At 45.7% G+C, this 23,450-nt stretch overlaps 1 protein-coding gene across 1 annotated transcript in view; it reads left to right on the top strand.

The window, feature by feature from the left end:
* The first annotated feature begins 377 nt into the window (after positions 1-377).
* Positions 378-23,450, top strand: part of TCFL5 (transcription factor like 5) — a 36,183-nt gene continuing 13,110 nt past the window's right edge. The window contains exons 1-4 of the mRNA XM_088482949.1: positions 378-1,087; positions 10,020-10,197; positions 11,692-11,869; positions 19,075-19,306. Of these exons, the coding sequence (XP_088339075.1) occupies positions 378-1,087; positions 10,020-10,197; positions 11,692-11,869; positions 19,075-19,306 (1,298 nt within the window). The remainder of the gene's footprint in view (positions 1,088-10,019; positions 10,198-11,691; positions 11,870-19,074; positions 19,307-23,450) is intronic.

Raw genomic sequence — 23,450 nt, 5'->3', positions numbered from 1 at the left:
AAGAAAATATATATTTTTTATGTTTTGTGTATATTAAGGTTTGTTCTTATGAATAATTAAATGACCAAATGTGTTTTAAATCCCAATTAAGAAGATGTTGCAATATTTGACACCTATAATTTCAGCTGATGCTAAATTCCTTTTTTGGGGGTGATTTATGTTTTGCTTGGGGAAAATATTATACATGTGAAAGCTCCCCTAATGTATATCTTTTTCTTGTTTGGTTCGTTGCATTATTTATTGATATTTGGAGTGAGATTTTTGGAGTTTGTTTATTGATTTTGTTATTGTACATTGAATACAGTGACCACTGACTTAGAGGTTTTTAGGTAAGATTTAGTTCTGGTATAAATGGTGATTTCTGTCTGTTACAAAATATGTTTGGCCCTACGCCGACACATCCTAGGACCTTAGCCTCAAACTCTGCATCTTCCACAATCCCCGAATGCTCAGGTGAAGCCACACTAAATGAACAAGCCTTGAGTTTTACTACCACTGACCTAAACATAATGGAGATGACTGAAATTGAGTACACCCAATTGCAACAGATCCTGTATTCACACATGGATTCTCAAACTAGTGATGGAGACATTGATACAAGAATGAACTCTGCTTTTTTTCCATCTGGTATTTCCTCCAATGTGCCTCAGTATCAATCCACCAACATAACAAACCAGGCCAGCTTTACAACCAGCAGTTCTGTGGGGCTTAATGTCCGCCCTGTGATATGCCAGTCTGTTTCCTCTGAGAGCAATATAATGAGCTCTAATCAGACTTTAGGGCACATTGACTTTCAGGAGCTGAGGATGATGATGATAAATGAGTCTAATAAACCTTCAAAGAGTAGTAACACATCTGAGAAAAACACAAATAATACTGGCGGTGATACATCAGGTGCAAGTAATGTGTGGACGAGACAAGCTGGTACTGGCCCTGGAATTAATAAGGAAAATGAGAATTTAGGTCATTTGTCTGAAACTAGGTCAAAGTCTGCAGTTTGTGTTCGTTTAGAGGACAGATTTAACAGTATCGAGACCGAAGTACCCAGGTGTCAGGAGCCACAGGAGTCCAGTGTGACCTTGAACAAGTGTGTATCTCTTTAATCTTTGCTATTTTGTTGCTGGTCCTCATGTTTACTATAATGTAGTCATGGATAATTATTAATGACTCACATTAAAATTAATCATTTTAATTATGCTATTACTCCCTATAAAAATTGATTTGCTATCAGTAAATATTATTTTACAACTTGGTGCACTGCAATAAAAATTTGGATAAGCATCAATACACAATCTAAGTTTATCAGCTGTATGTTTTCATGCTGCTTGCCAATACGCATAACAAGAAAACACTGAATCGACACCAAAACATATTTGAGAATCACAATACATAGAGGGGCATATTCAATTAGCCATGAAAAGTCGGCAGCTTTTCGTATGCCGGGCTTTTCGCCGTTATCGCTGGTTTTACCAGCGGCAAAGTTTTGCCCTACTCAATTCCAAAGGACGCAAAAACGGGACCCGGCGAAACGCAAACAGGCAAAAAGTGCTATCAGATTTGGGGACATCAGCCTGACACTCCCCAAAAGATGCACTAACATTAGGGATCAATATAGTTGCCCCTGAATAGACCTGCTGAAGGTATTTGGGGTACTTAAATGCTCTCATTAGCTGCTAATTAGCGCCTTTGCACAAGTGGTGAAGAAACGCATTTAGCAGGTTTTTTTGGAGAAAAAACTAGTTCCAGCAAATATGGGGTACATGAAAATGGGTGCAAGCATGGTTAAAAATCACAAAAATTTCAAATACACACATTCAACAAGCACCTGCAATAAAAAAAACACCTCCCCATACTTAAAGACCCCCCAAAAGTCTATTTTGCTAGTTTTTAAGTTTGTACCCCAACTTTGTACTTTTTCGCCCCCTTTTTCAAAGTCATTTTTTGGGGTGTTCTTAAACATTTTTTAAGTATTTTTTTGCCGCAGTTAACCTTTGGGGACCTGTCCCTAGGGTGAAGGGTGGTTTCCACACCTTTTGCACCACAAAACTGCAATTCTGCACTTTTTTCCGCCTGGTTTCATAGGCGAATCTTTTTCACCTATACCAATACATTGAGTTTCCGCACTGGCGAAAAGTCGTCACAATTGATACGTACGGGGATAATTTTTCGACTGGCGAAATGACGTCACCGGAGAAACTTTTTCACCGAAAACAGCTTTTCGCACCTAATTGAATACTGCCCTTAGGGCGGTATTCTATTGTTTGAGTCGGGAGCTGTCCTCCCTTCGCGCCAGACAAAGCTATTCAGTTGTTGCTTCTGTCGGGAGCGAACAGCTGCCGTAGCCAGCGTTTCAGCTCACACCACCTAGGGGTGGAAAGCAGAAATGCGCAAAAAGTGACCCAGTTGGCACTTTGGTCGGGTTTAGTCAATTTACATGGTTAAACCCGACCTCTTTTGGCGCAATGACGCGATAATCAGAATCAATTGAATATCGCCCCGCAATCTCCCGACGCTTTAGACAGGAGATTGGGCGTGATTAAACAATTGAATACCGCCCTCAGTTTCCATTTAATAGTACAACATTTTAGGACAAGAATATAGCTGTTAAACTGTTTCTTGTCACAAATGTGCTGCTTTCTGGTCCCTCCACAATAAATTGAATAAATGCACAAATCTTTTCTTGGTAGATTCATGTTATAGAAAAGTGGATCAGATTTAGGTGTCTATGTACTAATAATCGTGGACCAGCCGCGATTATTATGTACCTATCTTGCCGGGGATATTTTCATTTTTTATAAAAATAACCCGGCTATGTACTACGGTGAACTTGCAGGGACAGCGGTTACGGTAAACGCTGTCGGTTACGGTAAACATGCGCACAGCATCAGCTTCCGGAACTGGCTGGGGCTGCTGGGGAGAGATCTAAAGATCTCTCACCTGCACTGGGAGCCCCCATAGGCAAACAGTAGTTTACACCATCTGGAGATGGTGTAAACTACCGGAGCTAAACTCCAAAAAGCGTTGTTTTTTGGAGTTTAGTACATAGGGGGCAGTTCGTAGTCCCCATTGCTAATAATGGGGACTGCGATCTGCAGCGCTATTTAGCACTTTGCCGGAGATTTCTGTGAAATCTCCTGCATTGTGCTATTAGTTCATAGGTTCACTACATAAAATTATGCAGAAACTGTAGCTTCTGCATAATTTTATGTGAAAAACTGCTTGGTACATAGGCCTCTTAAACACAAACTATCTTTTTACAAACATTTCCATATTTGCTTCTGAATTAAATGTGACAATATCCCTATAAATTTTATGATATATTTGTCTAACTTAAATATTATGGGATGACTTTCATATTATTATAAGACTTTTTATATTAATCTTCTAAAAAAAATAATCAGATTTCAGCATTTAGTACAGTCCCATTATTTCTTTCCATTCCCCATAATCGGTTGCTCTCCTCCCAGAGTATGCAGTCAGGATGTCATTGTTGTTACAATGTTGACACTGATTTAACATTGTTAAAATGCCAACATCATTAATGTCAACACCTGCAGAATATCCACATTGAAAATGTCGTCATTGTCATTAATTAGTGTGGCCAATAGGGTTAGCATTAGAGACAGAATGCCAGGAAAAACACAGTGTAGATATTCTAACAAAGTCAACATGCTGAATGTTGACATGGTCCATATCGACATGAGAGTTGTCTTTGTGAATGCCGAACCCCATCACAGAGCCTTTTGTCAATCACCTGAGATGTGATAATCTTCTCATACTGCAAAAACTGGGTGGGTGAAGTCTAATAGCTAGTGATAACTGTAACATCATTAGGGATGTGGCATGACATCTCTGAGATGAGCTTCATGCCCGGAAACATCTAAAATATGATAAAGAAAGACAGGCCAAAGGATTATAGAATATGTTTTTAATAATAGTTTGTGTTACATAAGGCGGGTAACCACTTGCCGATTAAAATGAGAGATTGAACAATATCCTTATCGTACAAACGTTCATTAGTCGGGCATGAAAATGTCGGAAACGACCAGCGATGTGCGCTCCTGATGGTCGATTCCGACATCAATCATCGTCTGAACATGCTGGGCAATCTGCCGATAATGACAGATTGACCATGTTCAGGGATGAGGCAGGGTGCCTCCACTGAACAACATATCGTTCAGTGTAGACACTGCAGGGGAAGAAGAGGAACAACTGTCCAATTACGATGTTGTAATCGTACTGTCGTTCCACTATATGCTAGTGGATACGCACCTATAATCTTTTAGTTAAGTGTGATAGGAATTAGTGTACACTACCGATGAAAAGTTTTAGAACACCCCTAGTCTTCCAGTTCTTAATGTCATTTATGCAGTGTAATCTGTCAGTGTACTGTGAAATGAAAGCACTGAACAAACAAACAAATGGACATATATCAGGAGGGGGAGGGGGGGCAATTTAGTTGGCTGCAGGACTTGTTGCAGGCTTTTAGCTCCCAGGTGAAGAGCCCAGAGATAGTCGATTACTGCACACAGATGGTGCACTCAACGCAGATTTTTTTTTGCATCTCGGGGTGGGTACTGAAATCTGCATTAAGTGCATCGTTGGGGCTAGTCGCGGGCTTACTGCATGTGATACTTAATTTAGCTGTGTACTTAACCCAGAATCTATGTCTTACCGCACGTTTGCCGCAGAGCCTACTGCGGTATATGGAGCTTACTGTGTGATATAGTTAATAGCTCTGGGCACAACCCAGGAGCTAAAAGCCCACGGTAAGTCTCAAGGCTAATTGAATTGCCCCGAAGAATCATTTTGTTATCTAAATTTTTAACTCATCAAAGTAGCCGCCTTTTGCCCTGCAGATATAACCACCGAACACACTGGTGGCATTCTTTATACAATGGAAATCAAATATTGTTCAGGAAGTTCTTTCAAACACTGGCCCGACTCAATTAGCCACGAAAAGCCGGAATCCACGAAAAAGTATCGCAGATTGCGACTTTTCGCCAGGTGGAAACTTTTCTTCGTATTCAATTGCAAACTCTTTTCACGTATGCGAAAACGCAATGCAATGTAATAGGCGGAAAAGATTAGCCTATGAATAGGTGTCGAAAAAAAGTGCAAAATCACTATTTTGGGGTGCAAAGGTGGGGAAACCACTCAGCACCCTTGGGACAGCCCCCCAAAGGACAACTGCATATTAAAAAAAAAAGTGAGGAAGACCCCAAAAAAGCACTTTGAAAATGTGGGCGAAAAATTGCAAAGTGGGGGTACAGACTTTTAGGGGGTCTGCAAGTATGGGGGAGGTGTTTTTTTTATTGCAGGTGTTTGCTTGAGGTGAGTTTTTTAGGTTTACTTTAGCGACTTTAAACCATGCTTGCATCCATTTTCATGTACCCCAAATTTGACAGGACCACTTATTTTATCAAAAAACCCTGCTTAATGCTATTCTTCACCACTTGTGCAAAGATGCTAATTAGAAGAAATAGACACACCTTAAGTACCCCAAATAGCTTTATTAGGGCTATTAGGCGGCATGTACATTGATTCCCAATGTTAGTGCATCTTTTATGGGGTGTCAGGCTGATTCCCCCAATTCTGACAGTATTTTTCGCCTGGTTTGCATTCGCCGGGTTGCGTTTTCGCGTGTTTTGGAATAGAATACGGCAAATAGCGGGGTCGTGTACAATAAGTTTCTGCAGCTAAAATACGTGATGTAGGCGAAAAGTCTGGCATGCGAAAAAGTATCGCGGGTGTGAAACTACTTGAATACAGCCTACTGTTGCAGGAGTTCCCACAAATGTGTTGCACTTGAAAGTTGTTTTTTTTTTCACCCTTCTGTCCAGTTCATCCCAAACCATCCTGATGTGGTTTAAGTCTGGAGACTCTGCTGGCAATTCTATGAATTGAAGCCTACCGTTATTTTTCTTTAAGGTATATCTGACATACCATGGATCTATATTTTAGGTTATTATCTTCCTGTAGTATGAACCCTTGATCAGTTGGGGGTATTTTATGGCGCTACAAACCGCTTTTACAACCCTTTTGGTTCAGGGTGCAGCCACTATGTGCAAGTCACCAAAAGAGCCCTAGACCTTCAAAAAGCCGCTGTTTCCAAACGTGTTTAAGCCTGAAATTTAAAAGGGCACTGCTCTAAATAGCAACACATGGAATGTTTTGCTATTAAAGGCATTGCCATTTTAATTTTGGGGCTTAAACACATTGGGAAGCTTCAGATTTTTATGAATAAACCCCATGTTCTGGGGAACCATCCTTTAGCCTACTTGACGAAGTACAAAAACCCTGTGTGATAAACCAAAGATTAACATTTTTTATTCATCGGTCCATAAAACCTTCTTCCAGTCTTCAGTAGTCCACTAGCTGTGCTTCATGACCCAAGCAGCCTCTTTAGCACTGCTGCAGAGCAGCTGTACGTTCTTAACCCATTACTTCTTCCCTGAAAAAAACAAAACATTTTGTTTTGGGCTATTTATGGAAACAAAAAAAAATTGAAATCTTTCAATGATAGTGTATAGTAGTTTCTGTGAAGCTTTTGAACCAAATAAGTGAATTAAGCAACACGTGCTCCAATTGTTTAGTAATAATATTGTGTAGTGATATCTGTAATATACAGTAGTGCTGTTGTACATGATACCATTCTGTGTCATTTTTATTTATTATGCCACATCACTTTTCTCTGACCCAAGTATTTTGCAAGTTATGTGCCTCACACTGGCCTTATTGGTGGAGGTTTCAGAGATAAATATTACTTTTATTTTGGCACAATTCCTGGTCTGAATACTGAATGCGTGTGAGGGAGAAATCCTTGCCCATCTGGTGTAAAAGGGGGAAGTGGAGAGATAGTTGTAGAGTTGATACAAGAGCCATTCCTTCCAGATGCATCTACAAAAGATAATATCAGGGCCTGTGGTAATCTAACTAACATTACATAACCAGGGCCGTTGAGACATCCAAGGGAGCCTGGGCAAAGAGAGGGTGTGGCCTAATCTGAGGGTGTGCCTACTCTTTAAAAAAAAATAAAAGACAAACAGAGCCCAGGTAATTAGTACCCACTTTTCTGCCCCCCACCCCTTTTGGCACCCCTGCACATAACAAACAATTGTAATTCGGGGTACAAAACATGCGGGTCTTGTTCTCTGCAAGCAGCAGTGAAAGGAACATGCCTCCCATGCTTCTGGCCCATGGGACAAAGCTGTCCTGATTAGGACAATGGGACAGATCCCTTAAGTTGGGATCTAAATGAAAAACCTCAATGTCAAGGTCACATCATTATTTCATTGTAGGTCCTCAATAAAGTTATAAACTTACATAAACATTTATTTCTACTTACCATGTTAGGGTACATAACTATTGGTGCTTTTTACTTGTGTTTTGCACACATTGCTGATGTTTGTAAAATGGATCAAACACTACAAATCATTGTTTCGAGTTACACCATATCACTGCCAGTTTTACCATCTTTGTGTTAGGATTTGTTTGGACAGGCTTCTATTGTCTGTTTCCGTATGTTTCTGATTTTTGTTGCACTCTAAATGCATAAAACCATTTTTAGATTTTATTTATGATGAAAAATACATGTCAAGTATCAATGGCCATATTTGGCTGTATTATGGGGATTGTAGTCATGTGACACAATTCCGACCTTGGAATGCCAGCTAGAGATTTATGATAGGCGTCGAAATACCGACGCCTATCATAATCCTGCCGCCGAGGGCGCCATCCCGAACGAAGGTAACACGGGGGCTCCCTTAGCGTTAGCCGCGGGGGAACAGGGGGGGTTAGGATTAGGGAGTCCAGCGGGGTTAGGTTTAGGGGGGGGGGATTAGGGTTGAGCACCCCCAATGCAAGATCCCGACTGGGGCAGGGGAGGTTCGGGTACTTACCTGCCCCAGTCGGGATCTTGGTCCTGTCGGGCATCCGCTTTCGGGATTTCAATCCCATTCCGTATTATGGGTCTAAATTATAGGATATTAAACATTTTAAAAGAAGTGTAGTGGGAAAAAAAGGAACACGGAGGAGCACTTAATTGTGTGTATAATCACAAGCTAGGAAGCAGTCCTTTCTTTTCCAACAGGATTCATGTGATGTGGTCTAAATACTATAGTTACTTCTGAAGAATACATCTCTTATTCAATTGTTTGCAAATCCCTGTAGCTATGTAAATTATGTTGTAACACTAATCGTAACTACAGAAGTATAATTGTCCGGAAATAAAAAGCATTGACTAGTAGAATAAGGGCTGTCTTAGCAGAGATCATTATTAGTGGTTCTGTAAGAACAACCAGAATGTTAATGATTTTATATAAAGGAGAAATAGTGTAGTAAAGTGGGTATCCACTTAGCGATTTTACTAAGCGATTGCACGATAACGATGTCGTTATCGTGCAATCGTTTGCAAATCGCGCATGCATCGGGCAGCTTTTGGTCAGAAAACGACCAGCAATGCACGTGCCCGCTGGTCGTTTCCGACATCTATCATCGCCTATACATGCTGGTCAACCTGACGATCCCATCAGGTTCAACATGTGTGGGGATGATGGATGTGCCTAGACTGAACGAGTGGACATTCAGTCTAGGCACATCACTAGACATGGAAACGACAGCACGATTACAATGTCGTAATCGTGCTGTCATTTCCATGTCTACTAGTGGATACGTGACTTAAGAGTACAACAAATCATTTAGAGCTACAATTTAAGTGAAAACGAACTGATAGAATGTCTTAGACAAATTTCATAGAAAATTACACAGGACAAAAATGTTTTAATCCATGATACTCCTGGGGTCCTCCTGTAGGGCTGCGAGCACAGTTGTATGTTAGGTGACAGTTAACATGTTGACATGCATAAGGTTGACCTGGTCCAAATGTCGACATTCATTGTCTTCCGGGTCCTGGTGGTTATGTATTGAGCATTCCGTCACAGACTTCTTTTGAGTGCTGTTCTGGTGTGTACAGATGACCCTATCCCTAATCCTAGGCCTCCCCTAGTGCCTATCTCAAACCCCCCACAGGCTAACACCTAACATCCCGACGGTATCTAATCCTAAATGTCGGAATTCTGATGTCGACACTGTGAAGCATGTTGACATTCTATTATTGGCATTATAAATGTCAACATGGTGACTGTCAACAATGTGACCAGATACCGTGAGCATTGCTATGATGGAATATCTGCAAGACTCAGCCAAGTGGCAGCATTCAGTGTCACATTTATATTAGAGTTGCATCCACTTTGGGTTTGTTTCAGAGTTAGGAAAATAAAAAAGGAGCAATTTGCTTATGGAACAAACTATGTTGCAATTCAAATGCTTTTTTTTTTTTTGCTTTCAGGAAAAATACTAGCTTCTATAGTATTACATGTAGCAAACAAATACTAAACAGCTTGTTTTTACACAGACGTTTCAAATGACTTTAGGACACCCTACTTCCCAACTATGAATATCTCATATTAAATCTGCCACACCTGCAGTGCAACATGGTTTTGCCAAGGTGCACATTCCTCCTTAGTTTGCCTTGAGTCTTATCAATGCCCGCGGGGGCCCATGTGCAGCATGCCTCTTCTATACAGCAGGCCACCCCTATACCTGCTGCCGTCAGCCATCTTTCAGGTGATATTCTCGAAAGTGCAGAAGATTGCAAATTACATAGTAAAAGAGTCTTTGGATCTCCAGCGCGGTGCCATCTTTCCGATTATATACCAGAAAGATGGCAGTGGTGCCTTCTGCTTGGCATACAGTGGGGTCTGGGTGTAGGGTATGAGACTTGGGGTCCCCCGTGTCCCAGTGGACTGCACACCATTCACCCATTATAGATACACCACTGCTTGCTCCTAATTTTCAATTGGGCCCTTTATGAGGCAGAGGATGAGACTAAAAATATTTTTATTTAATATCTTGCATAGTAGAAGGTTTATTTATAGAGGTAGGGTCAGTAATGCCACAGCTATTATAATTGACATGCTATGCTTTGCCATCTGAGCTTTTTTATCTTTACATTGCAGTCTGGTGTCCCTTATATGCCACCCTTCACAGCTCGTAGAAGCCCAACAGCAGAACAAGTGTGGCACTCTAGTACAAAATAAGACACCTGTCTCTAAAGCATCACTTCAGTTTAAATATCCTGGCATCAATTTAATGGACACGGCCACTTTTGGAAATGCTGGCTCTTCCCAAACACAGGTAACCAATTCTTTCTTGCCTTCACTTGTTATGTTTTATCATGCATGTAAGCCAGGGGACTTCAAGCCGTGGCCTGCCGCCTGCCGGCCAGGGAACCGTGGAACTGTTCCCAGAGGCTCGCCGACAAGCTCCATTTGCCCGGCGCCCGCTGAGATTTTGTTACAAGCAGGCGCCCAGCTCTCTTCCCGAGCCAGCGGCAGCCGGAGGCTGGAGTGCTCACTCCTGAGCTCCAGCTCACGCAGTGTGTAGTACACTAGGGGAGAGACGTCATAGTTCAGAGGAGCAGCCAGGCGGACCCGACGGCAGCGGATGCAGGAGCGGAGCTTAATGTAAGTATTAGTTGTTGGGGTTTTTTGTGTGTGTAAGCGAGTTCACTACAGGGGGCACTACTACTAGAGGGCATTACTACTGGGGGCACTACTACTAAGGGGCACTGCATAAAGGGCACCACTCCTGGGGGCACTGCATAAGGGGCACCACTCCTGGGGGCACTGCATAAGGGGCACCACTACTGGGGGCACTGCATAAGGGGCACCACTACTGGGGGCACTGCATAAGGGGCACCACTACTGGGGGCACTGAATAAGGGGCACCTCTACTGGGGGCACTGAATATGGGGCACCTCTACTGGGGGGCACTGCATAAGGGACATTACCACTGTGGGCACTGCATAAGGGGCACTACCATTACTGGGGGCACTGTATAAAGGGCACTTCCACTACTGGGGGCACAGCATAAGGGGCACCACTGCAGTGGGCAATACATAAGGAGCACCACTGCAGTGGGCATTGCATAAGGGACACTACTGTTGTGGGCATTATGTGTAAGGAGTACTATTGCTGTGGGCATTGCATAAGGGGCACTACTGCTGTGGGCATTGTGTAAGGGCACACTACTGTGGGCATTATGTGTATTAGGGGCACTTCTACTGTGGGCATTGTGTAAAAGGGGCACTGCTGTGTGTCATACATGAATAAGGGACACTACTATGGGGCATATTCAATTAGCCGCGGGATTAAATTAGCAGGGATTTCACGTGCGGGTGTCCCTGAGACCCCGCGCGCGAGTCCCCGCTGTTTGACTTTACCTCGCACTTCATGTAGGTACGAGGTAGAATCAGCGTGAGGCTGCCCTATTCGGTCTCGCGCGAGAGGGTATTACACACTGATTCCGCAGTTCTCGCGGAATCAGTGTGTTCTCGCGCTGGAGTCCCGGTCTAATGACACGGGGAAATAGCTATTTAATTGAATAGCTAAACCCCGCGTAGCGGGACTTTTGCCTGTCAATTAGGCGCAGGTGAAATCCCGCGGCTAATTGAATATGCCCTTATGTGGTGTAATGTGAATCAGGGGTGAATCAAGATTGTGCTACTGTGTGGCGTATAGCTTAGTGGCCCTCGGGCTTCATTTAATTTTTTAAATGTGGCCCACACTGTCTTAAAGGTTGAAGACCCCTGATGTAAGCTCTTCACTGATTTGCACTTTCATTTTTCAGACAAATTTCTCTGTTGGTTGTGGAAATTCTTGCCCCTTGCTGGAAGCTTCCAAGCACCAGGAGATGTCACTGCCCAGAACCTTTTCCTTCTGTTACCAGCAGGAAATTGAATCCACAAAGCAGACTTTAGGGGCCCAAAAGAAATCACTACCTGAGCAGGTCTGGATTAAAGTGGGAGGTGAGAACTAGTTGAATTGTCTCTATTTATGACATTTCTGAAATGGAGGCTGCAATGGTAGATTAATATGACAATATAATCTTTATTTCTTCTTCAGGGTCCATAGGCTCCACAGGGAGACCTTGGGGTTTAGTGATGGGAACCAAATCCGGGCACCACGCAGTTAAAGCTTTCAGCTCCCAGGATGCATTGGGTCCACTCTCCCTATACTCCGCCCCCGAGCTAGAGGCACCTCAGTTTCAGTTGGTGCCCGGTCGGAGCTGGGTCACTGTTAGCGCAGAGGGGCTACTTAGTAGTCCCAAGCTATTTTATTTTATGATTTGACAGTTTTTTTAATCTGTCCATTGGACTTCTGTGCTGTTGCTCCATCACCCTGCCGGCGCCGCAACGCCAGTACCGATCTGGCGATCTCGTCAGGACCCCGGGGTCCGTGCTAGCCGGGCCCTGCGGACTTCCCAGACTGTGGCCGGACGTACAGGGACAGGTAAGGCGGGTCATCGCTTGCGGTGACCCGCGTATTAGCAATCATTGCCTCCAGTCTCAGGGGATAGACCGGAGGCACTGAGTTGGACGCAGGCCCCCCCCATACCCTGCGCTTCCACTAAACCACTAGAGACAGTATCAGCACGGGAAGCCAGCGTCCCAGGGGTTAATATTCAGCCAGGGGAGTCAGCCTTCCCTGTTGTAGAGGCACAACCCCTCAGCTCAGCGCGCCTTTCCACTGCGGTCTTGCTTTGCTGAGCTGTTTCTTCCTGTGGCCACACCCCCTCCGAGGTCTCCGGCAGCCATTTTCTCTGCTGGTTAGATCTCTCAGGCGAGCGTGTGGTCCAGTCCTCCCGCATACCTCTGCTTTGGGTTGAGGTATGCAGCACTATAGCCTTCCCAGACACTTAATATGGGCAGGTGATTGTAATGCCACTTTGCAAAATACTTTCTGCATTGTATGTGAGTTATTCCTAACTGTCAGCATATATCTATACCTCTAATTCTGCCCTAATACAGGTGCAATTAAGGTGGTTCTTAATTACCTCATATATATAAAAGTTAATATTTGTGAGGTCTGACACATACTGTTGTGTGCTGCTCTGTACCATATTTAGGCAAAGGGCTCCTGCAGCTTACCAAAAGTGTCAGACAGGACCAGTGTGTCGCATACTTAGACAGTCTAAGACAGTGGGCTCCTGCAGCTTATCCAAGCATCAGTCAATAGCGTTCCAGCTAGGCTGTTTTAGCGGGGCGCGGCGCCCTGCCCTCCTTCTGGAGGGCAAAAAGCACCCTGTCCTCCAGGAGGAGGGCAAAAAGCGCCCTGCCCTCACAGCCTGCGGGTGCCGTTCTCACCCGCGGGACGCAGTGTCCCGCGGGTAGAGAAACATGCGGTGTCGCGGTGACGTCCCGGCCACCGCCGGAGAATAGACGCCGGGCGCATGCGCCCGGCATCTATTCTCCCTTTCTGCAGCGCTTGGGGGCTGCCCGGCATGTCCGTAAGCGCCGGGCACGCCCCCAAGTATGACGAAAAGGGGACGCGTCTTATAGACACGCCCCCTCTTCATGACCACGCCCCCTTTTCGGCCGCGCGCGCTCCGAAGGCATAAGGTTGCCCTCTCTAGCTCCGGCGTCCTGCCTGCCGCCGGAGCTAGAGTTAACACTAAGTCAGTACCAGTGTTTTTTTCTCGAACTATAACATACAGGTGTATTCAGGGGTTTTTCCTGTGCCTCACATTTATCGACCTAGGTATTTGTGAGGTTTTGTCACATACATTCGTTGCACTGTTCCATATTTGGGCTGTGTGCTCCTGCAGCTTACCCAGGCATAAGACAGGACCAGTATATTGTCTCCTACTAGTATCCTACATACACGGTGGTTGCATTATACCCAGTGCCATATTGTGTGCCATTTACTCTACAGCTATATCTAGCAAAGGCAGGAGTAATAACAGGCAGCTGCCCCCATAAAGCTATTAGGCAAGCTATGGGCTGCAGGCTTAAGAAGGAGGATTTGATAGGGTATATATATATAATAAATAAATAACATGGGCTCCTTGTTCAGGTACTGGCCACTATTTCCGGCCGCCTAGCGGATCTGGCTTTAATTCCCCCGAGGGGGTTATCACAGCAGGACGTAATGGCCCCTTTGGGGTTGTCACAGCAGATTCAGGAGATACAGGTGCCTCCTGTACCCCCACCATGAGTGGATGTACTCTCTAACTCGGTATAGAGTCTGAGGCTACATCTCATGTCTTTCAAACATGCTGCAAGGTGGGAAACCTCTACCGAGTAAATCTTTTACAGGTCCTGTGTTATCGTCACAGATGCTGATCTCTCTAACCCTGACTCCCCTTCAAAGGAGGATGAGAGTCGGTCAGAAATTGTTATTACTGCTTGGTGCAAGCTGTCAGATCCATCTTATTAATAGAAGATGACGAGCCAGCCCCTAAGTCCAAGCACCATCTGTTTAAACGACATAAAATAGCTTCAGCAGAATTCCTCTATCGTATCATCTATCTGAACTCATGGCTGCAGCCTGGCAATCGCCTGGTAAGAGGTTTCACACTAACCTCATGTTACTCTTTTCCCGTGGCTCATTGTGCAAAATGGGAAACACCCCATGCAGTGGATTCACATGTTACGCGTTTAATTAAAAGCACTAAGTTGCCTACGGATAGGAAAGTGTAAGTTTGCCTGAAATTGATATACTCTCTTTCAGGGGATGTTGCCCGTCCAATCATGGCTATTGTATGGGTGGCTAAAGCTATAGAGAACTGGGTTGACGCACTTGAAGACTTTTTTCCCTCAGATGCTTCTAGGGATCAGATGTCTTTAGTTCGAGATGCAGCTTCCTATATTGGAGAAGCGACAGTGGATGCCTGTCTCCTAACCTCCAGAGTCTCGGCCGCAGCTGTGTCTGCCCGCCGTACTTTGTGGCTACGCTCATGGAAGGCAGATGCGGATTCCAAGAAAGGCCTAGAAGGCCTACAATAGGGAAATTAGTCCTTTCCTAGGCAGTCGGCTTCCACTAGGGCTGCCAAACCCAGGACCAAGCAGACCTGGAACACCAGACGCCCTGCTTCAAAACCCGAGGCTAAACATTCAGCCTGACGGGACGGGCCTCCCTCTGGGATATCCCAGAGTGGGAGGCCGACTTCTTCAGTTCGCCCAGTACTGGTGTCAAACCACCACTGATGCTTGGATAAGAGAAGTGGTCTCTCATCGGTACGCCCTCTCATTTCTCAGACGGCCTCCCCACCAGTTTTTCTACACAGACCTGAACAAGGCCTTACAATACAGTTCTTGCTGCAAGCAGGGAGAATGGTGCCAGTCCCACTATTTTAGTGAGGGACTGGTTATTATTCTACTCTTTCTAGTTCAGAAGCCGAATGGGTCTCATCGGCCTATCCTCAACCTCACATCCTAGAACAAATTTCTCAGGGTACTCAGGTTAAGGATGGAAACCCTACGTTCCATCATCCTAGCTAAGGAGCCTGGGGACTTCATGGTATCTCTGGATATTCAGGATGTGTACCTACAGGTACCTATAGCGCCCTCACATCAGCGATATCTCCAGTTTGCTATACAGCAACACTTCCAATTTCAGGCTCTGCCCTTTGTACTATTCACAGCTCCATGGATGTTTACCAAAACTATGGCTATCATGGCGGCCCACCTACGTGGTCAGGGTGTTCGACTGTTACCAATGGTGCTCTAGCCAGAGGTGTGTCTGTCTCTATGTGACTACAGACACCTCATCTAACCAAGGGTCGCCCCTTTTGGTTCCCGGACTGGGTAATCCTAACTGCTTGGTGGACACTCTGTCAGTGAAGTGGACCTTCCAGTTTGTGTACCTGTTTCTTCCTGTACCCCTGCTTCCTCTAAATCTTTGGATGTTCAAGCAGGACGGAGGCACTGTCCTGCTGGTGGCTCTAGCTTGGCCCAGACGTTATTGGTACTCAGATCTTTGGAGTCTCTCCATCGACATTCCGTTCCTGTTACCTCAGCTTCCGGACCTGTTATTTCAGGCTCCTTGCTTTAACCCGGACTTGGGTCATCTGTCTTCAGACATCCATCCTAAGGTCCAGGGGATTCTCTATCTCAATCAACAGCATAATGCTTCGAGCGCATAAACCTGCCTCATCCAGGATCTACCACAGAGTGTGGAATATTTATTTCCAGTGGTGTTGCTCTAGGGATTACGACCCTCAGGTGTTTCGTATTTCAAGAATATTGGCATTCTTTCTAGCTGGATTGGACCTCGGCCTACACCTTGCCTCGTTGAAAGTACATGTCTCTGCACTGTCAGGGTGGTTCCAACGAACGATAGCTCCGCTCCCGGATATTCTCACCTTTTTCAAGGGTGTTCTCCGGATTTAACTCCTTTGTCCCCCCTGTGGCTCCTTGGGATTTGGCAGTAGTTCTTCGGGCCCTCCAGGGTCCTCCATTTGAATCACTAGATTCGGTGGACCTCAAGTGGTTAACAGCTAAGACTCTTTTTCTCCTGGCAATTACTTTGGCCAGGAGGGTGTCAGAACTGGGAGCACTCTCCTGTCATCCTCCTTTTCTGATATTTCACCAGGATAGGGCTGTGAAGCGCACCCGCCCTGAGTTTCTTCCTAAAAGTGGTTTCTAATTTTCCTGTTAATCAGAAATTATTGTACCGGCCTTTCAGTCACTGGACCTTTCAGCAGGGTAGCCTCATTGGATGTGGTCTGTGCTCTCAGGATTTACATGGGCCGTACCAGTTCCCGGAAATCATACTCCTTGTTTGTGCTCTTTGGTTTTCACAAAAAGTCATAAACAAACATTGGCCAGATGGCATCGTATGACTATGTCAGGGGCTTACACACAGGCAGGCTTGCCTGTTCCGGCTTCTGTTAAGGCCCATTCTGCTCGGTCTGTGGGCCACTCATGGGCAGCTCGCAGTGGCGCCTCAGCTGTTCAGTTTTGCTGGAAAAATCGTCAGTTAAGTGGTTAAGGGGACAACACATTAAACAGTTGTGACAGGGTCCATGGTAAAATAAAATCACTGCATGATACTGGGGTAGATTTTGTATACAAATAGTATAGATTCATATGCTAATACACAACAAAACTGCCATTTCTTTCTCACTGACATGTATAAGTGTTTGTCCACTTATTCCATATTTACCTTCTCTCCTGATCTACTCCTCGGGAGATCAAGGGGATGGGGTGTCATTATTGAAGCTCCATCTGATTTGCTGCAATTCCCTGTATTATGTCACATATTATGTGGGGCCAAGGTACGTGTACAGGCTGCAGATTGGTGTATTTATTCACAGTTGCGTTGTAAATAATGTTTTGCCAAGCTGAGTGCAGTTTTCTGCATTATATTTTATGCTTCTTAACCTACATTCCTACGATTTTAGAGCTGTGGCATAATTGAAACAATGTACAGATGTGCCCACATCTATTATCCATGTGCTACAAGGTGCTTTACACATAACGCGTGAGTGCCGAGCGTCTTTTCATGCTACGTTACAGTGTCACAGCCGCTGACACTGTAACGTAATATTTAGCATGCAGGTGCACCCGCAGGTGCACACAGAATATAGGCATGCCGCACATTTTAATCAGCAGAAGCTGCTTGTGCGTCCTATTTACACCACTTTGCGAATAAGACACATTTTAACGGAAAATCGCAGGAAAATACGCTTGGCGCTACCCCATCGGACCCGGTATCAGCAAGTGTGTATGCACTTGCTGCATACAGGGTCCCATTGCCGGTGATATCATGCTGAGTCTACATCGTGTAGTGCAGGGCCCGACAAATCCCGGGGGCCAAGTGACTATATTTTGCTGCCTGGCAACCAGATTTTTCAGGGAAGGAGGATCCGAGGAAGTAGTTCCCCAGCGGAGGTTTGTGGGCGGCCCTTTCACAGGAGTGCATGCGCTGACATCATATCCTGAGCTGACTCCTCCGCCTGCGGTGACACCTTCTCCCTCATCCGTCCCGGCTGTCTGGCTGCACAGAGCTCCGGTAAGAGCTTGTATGCACGGCACGGATTGCGGCTGTGCCAGGGTATAGATATGGCCACGGGGGAAGGGGGGGTTGGGGGATCGATGCTAGAAGGTTGGGTTTCTTTTGCGCGAAGCAGGAGTGGGGGGGTGTTAACTGTAAATTCTCTCCGGGATCGTTATGCTCGAGGGGTGGGGTAGCTGCCCAGTAATGTGTCAACGGGGGGGAGGGGGGAGGAATAATTGCACAGTGTGGCTGCGGAGGGGTGGTTTGCCTGGGGGGGTTAGCTCCTTTAGTGGTGTGGCCATGGGAGTTGGTTACCTGTGGAATAGGTGCACAGTAATGTTGCACTAGTGGTGGGTAGTACTTTCTGGCACCGTTATTATATGTACAAATCTGGTACGCTATTACTGGAGGGTAGCTGTTCAGAGCTGTGAGGAGTTCCCTCCATTTTACTGCAGCCATTCAACTGCAGCCATTTTGTGGACTAATGCAGTGTGTGTAACAGCTGAATAGCACACAGAGCTGGGGGCTCGATTCAGACCCGCTCGATAGATGCGTTCGAACGCAGCCCTCAGCTGCTAAAGTGTGCAAATCCTGCGATCGCACAGCCAAACATTAGTACGCTCACTATGTCTTAGCGTGCGGTCGCTGTCTGTATGTTAGATGCCCACCAGCCAGTCATAAGACGCCCACTTTCCCTTCGTAACACACGTCATCTCCAGAAAGTGTATGCAACAATCAGTAACATCAAGTACCATCAGAACCATACGCAGCACTTGTGGTTGTCCATACCCTACCACAAGCACTGCGATCGCTGCAGTATGGAACACAGCCAGGTGACGTGTACTATGACGCTGCGGCTTGTTCTAGTTATGTTGCTTTACCTTTTTTGGACGGTGGTCTGGCTCCTACACTTTCATTCTGGCTCCTAGATTGTAGAAAAAATTGTCAAGCCCTGGTGTAGTGTGTACCCAGCTTTAGATAAATCGGCCTGTTTGTTTCAAGATTACTTTTGTCACTTTGACAGTAGCAGTATTGGTAGCAAAATTATCACAATGCCTCACTCCTGGCCAAGCTCCTGTATCTCAAGGTTTCCAGTATGCCCCACTGGACTAATGTAAATATATCAACATTGTATATCATTGTAAAATATTTCAATTAAATAAGCTAAAGCCTTTTTTTCGACATCTCCTCTTTAGTGAATTTATGCCAAAATATTTTTTCTCTCTCACAGGAGCATTGTGTAAACAAGCAATAAACAAAAGAAGCCGCAGTAGCATACGGCAAGTGGATGCTAGTATGGAACGGAAACCATTAAGCGACATGCAAAATCTGAGAGATACGCAGACTTCAGGAGCTTCCTGGTCGCCTACAAAAACTAATACTGTCGAACAGAAGACAAATAACAAGCAGGGCGGCTCCTCCCAGCGCAGGGAGAAGCACAACCGCATGGAGAGAGATAGAAGGTAAAGCTCTGAACTAGCATAATACATTCTCTTCATTTGGTTAAAAACTCAAAGCTTATATTTTATATGTTTTTCTTCTTCATGGTCCATAGGGCTCCACAGAGAGACCTTGGGGTTTAGGTGGTGGTTGAGGACCGGGCACCACACAGTTAAAGCTTTCAGCTCCCAGGATGCACTGGTCCAACCACCTATACCCTGCCCCTGAGCCAGAGGTACCTCAGTTTTCGCTGGTGTCCGGCCGGAGTCGGGTCACCATTATGCAGTGGGCTGCTTAGCCAGCCCAATTGGCTTTCTTTTTATGATTTAATTTATTTATAGTTTATTAGCTTGAGCGCGCAGCAGTAGACTGTCCACAGGACGTCTGCGCTGCCGGTCCATCACCCCTCTGGGCGCCGCAGCGCCAGTTTTTGGCTGGGGATTTCGTCGGGCATCCCGGGGTCCTCACTAGCCGTCCCCGCAGACGTACCCAGACTGCAACCCGGATGCAAGGGGACAGGTAAGGCGGGTCATTGCTAGCGGTGACCCGTGCATTGGCAGTCATACCTCCAGTCCCAGGGGACAGACTGGAGGCGCTGAGTGTGAACACAGGCTCCATCCACTGTGATCCACTAGACCACCATGGAACATATGGAGCGGGAATCCAGAATCCTGGTGGTTAAATAATCAGCATGGGGAGGTCAGCTTTCCCCATTAAAGCAGCCCCTCCCCTCAGCTCAGGGCGCCATTCCTCTGAGGCCTTGCTTCCCTGAGCTGCTTTCCCCCATCCGACCACGCCCCCTCTGAAGTCTCCAGCGGCCATTTTCTCCAGGCACAGCCACAGCTTTGTCCCTGTGGAGTCCTATGGACCCTGAAGAAGTAAATGAGAGTTATGGTAAAATTTAAAACTTATGGTAAAACTTCGAAGTCCATAGGGTCCACAGGGCACCCATCCTGACGCACCTGGCTTCATATGGGCTATGTTTCTGGTCACCGGTTTCCCGTCTCCTTCTCCGTGAGAGTGTGATTCTTGTGTGTACCAGTTTTCCTTCTCTCTTCTCCGGCCTTTGGCTTGTCATGAACTGAGGTGCCTCGGGGGCGGGGTATAGGGGGTTGGACCAGTGCATCCTGACAGCTGAAAGCTTTAACTGCGTGGTGCCTGGTCCTCAACCATCACCTACACCCCTGTGGACCCTATGGACTTCGAAGAAAGAGAGTTAATAAAGGTAAGTTTTACCATAACTCTCATTTTTTTTCAATAGAAACAGCACTATTGACCTATAACTAAAAATATAAATGTATATATTTATTAATATAAGAATGCGTACAGGGCAACGGGGGAGATGTATTATAGTGGCACATATTGTGCCGCTATAACTCTTCCTGCTTTGCCTTTTACTTAGGCAAAGCAGGAAGCACCAACGAGCGCCCCTGTCATATACCACCCCAGCCCACCAATAATATATGGGTGAGAAGCAGTATCAGCGCACATAACGTGCACTGATACCTCTTCGGCAGTTCATACATCTCATTAAATGTGTGGCTAGAGCAGGCCTGCCCAACCTGTGGCTCTCCAGCTGTTGTGAAACTACAAGTCCCAGCATGCTTTACCAGCTCATCGGTGGGAGGGAAGGTTACAGCATTATTGTATAAAAGAGGTGGTTCAATCACTAATATTAAATCACAATTTAACAGGTTTGCCTAACCTTACACATTAAGCTAGGTACACACGGTACAATGTGTACCCACCGATGCGACCAAGGATCCGAGGGCCGACATATCGGACGGTCACTACACACGGGGCGATCTGGTGCCAGATCGCCCAATATGTCGGTGTTTTCCCGCAGCGCTGCATGGAACCGTCAGTCGATTCGCCTGATCTTTTAAACATGCAGAAAGATCAGGCAAAGCGACAGACGACCCCATGGGAGCGCGTTCAATGCACGATATCGTGCATACATACAAAACGATATTGCTGAATTATCATTCCAATCTGTCGGCTCATGTGCAATATCGTTCCGTGTGTAGGGGCCTTTACATATACTAACAAAGGAGCATTAGCACTATTTCTTGTTTTATTGTATTTTGCACATATAAATCATGTTCTGGCTACACTCACTGACAGTAAAACTATTCTGGTGGTGGTGGGGATTTGTGGTGGTCGTTATCTCTTGTGGAAGACTGCTGGCTGGCTGCCCCGAGTGCTCCATGGGCCTCTCTGACAAGTGGGTAGCGCCACCCTCACATACATGTGATCACCATCTTCTGCCTGTATCGGCATAGTAAATCTTCAAAAATAACAGGCAGAATAGAAAAGATGAGGAGATTCATATCAGGTCTTAGAGTAGCGATCAGCAAACTGTCTGCCTTTTATTTAAAATTGAAATGTATGTATAGGCAATGTGTTAAATGTGCAAGAGTGTAACCTAAGGCACAACAGGAATCTTAATTGTGTTAGTACGTAGAACAGGAATCAGATTAGATTTATGTTGTCTATAATTGATAATTATTTTAATACTTTACCAGTGGGAAGCCACATTCCTAGACAGCATAAGGCATCACCACAGAGAAGGTGCATCTAGCTACACCTGTGATGTAGGTGGGATGGATGAAGCTGGCGGCTTTTGCTGCTGTACCTCCAGGTTCCATCTACCAGGAAGATCCTTGTACTTGGTGATCCAGTGGGGGGGCTATGGCAGTGGCCTCAGGACAGCTCAGCAGCTGTTTGGATGCACTGTCTCGATTTCATGGGCCGTACTGCATTTGCACCAGAGAAATTCAGTTGAAAATGGAAGTCTCAGGACACAATGCAGTATGCCTGTAATGTAACAAAAAAGGTAAAAAGCCAAGGGGGGGTGAATACTTTTGCAAAGGCGCTGTATTGTCAACAGCACCAATACACTTACTGACACACATATACAACATACATACATTGCTTGTTAATAAAATATATTACATTACATAAATATCGTCTTCATGATAAATGCTGATGATTATTACATTACAGTCAGACACATCGCTCTCTGCCTGGGCAGCACCCTGACTCCTTTCCCTGCTCCTCATCTCTGAAATGAAGAGAATTGGAGCAAAAGGGAAAGTACACACAGTTCTAGGGGGCGGGCGATTGGCTGGCAGCTGGGCGACAAGTAGCATCACACACTTTGTCATGTCGCTGCCCGGCAGGCTGCAGCACTAACGCCCAACTTGTGAAACTGACAAAGCAGGCAGCCTGCCTAGTGTCTTGAACGCTGCTGCTGAAGGGGCCGGCCGGCCCGGGGAGTGAGGAGACAGTGTGTGTGCAGCACTGACGCTGCTGCAGTTAGGCCAGTTTCACATTTGCCGGTTTTGGCCGGCCGGGGAGGAACCTGGCGTAGCCGGCCGGGTTTTTCTAGGCACTCAGGGCCTCATTCAGAGGCGGTCGTAGGATGCAAGCGGTCGTTCTGAAACAGGGCGGCCGCTTGCATCCTGAACGGCCACCTCCATGTCGGTCGTTAGGCTGTGGGTTAACACCCACAGCTCTAACGACCGCTAAGGGTGATGGTCGCGATGGTCAAGACCATCGCGACCATCGGGGCTAACGACGAGAGTAGGGTCTCGTCAACCTTAAGCCCCAGGGAGCTTCCTACTCTGTTTGAGCAGGAAGCTCCCCACTGACATCACTGATGATGTCAGTGGGGCCGCCCCCAAATGGCAAGCGTTCCGACAGGAACGCCTCCGTTTGGCCAGGCACGCCCCCGGCCCGCCCAGTAAACGGACTGTGTATGAACTATGGAGACAAAAAAAATGTATTTCTGAATTTTTGTTTGTCTTTCTATTTGTCTGTTTGTTCCGGCATCATGCAAAAATGACGGGATGAATTTGGGTTGTGTTTTCAATGTTGCATAGCTTAGTCACCTAAAAAAACAACTGAGGTATGTATTATCTCAATGTGACAACAGGGAGAGGAGCAATAAAGGGAAAAACAGATGCTTGACACTCGGCGCGTGCAGTGTGCAGGCTCCTTGAGCCAAAAATGACTAGATGTATATAAATATGTTTTTGGGACAAATATACTTTTAGGGACTGTTTATGAACTATGTAGACAAAAAATAGTTTTTTACGGAATTTGCACAGGCTCAAGTTCAAAATGACCATAGTTTTATAAATATATATATATACAATATATACA

This window comes from Taudactylus pleione, unplaced genomic scaffold, assembly GCF_031769625.1.
Source record: "Taudactylus pleione unplaced genomic scaffold, aTauple2 ptg000018l, whole genome shotgun sequence".
Lineage (NCBI taxonomy): Eukaryota > Metazoa > Chordata > Amphibia > Anura > Myobatrachidae > Taudactylus > Taudactylus pleione.
The sequence above is the reverse complement of the archived record's forward strand: the minus strand, read 5'-3'. Positions and strand labels throughout refer to the sequence as shown.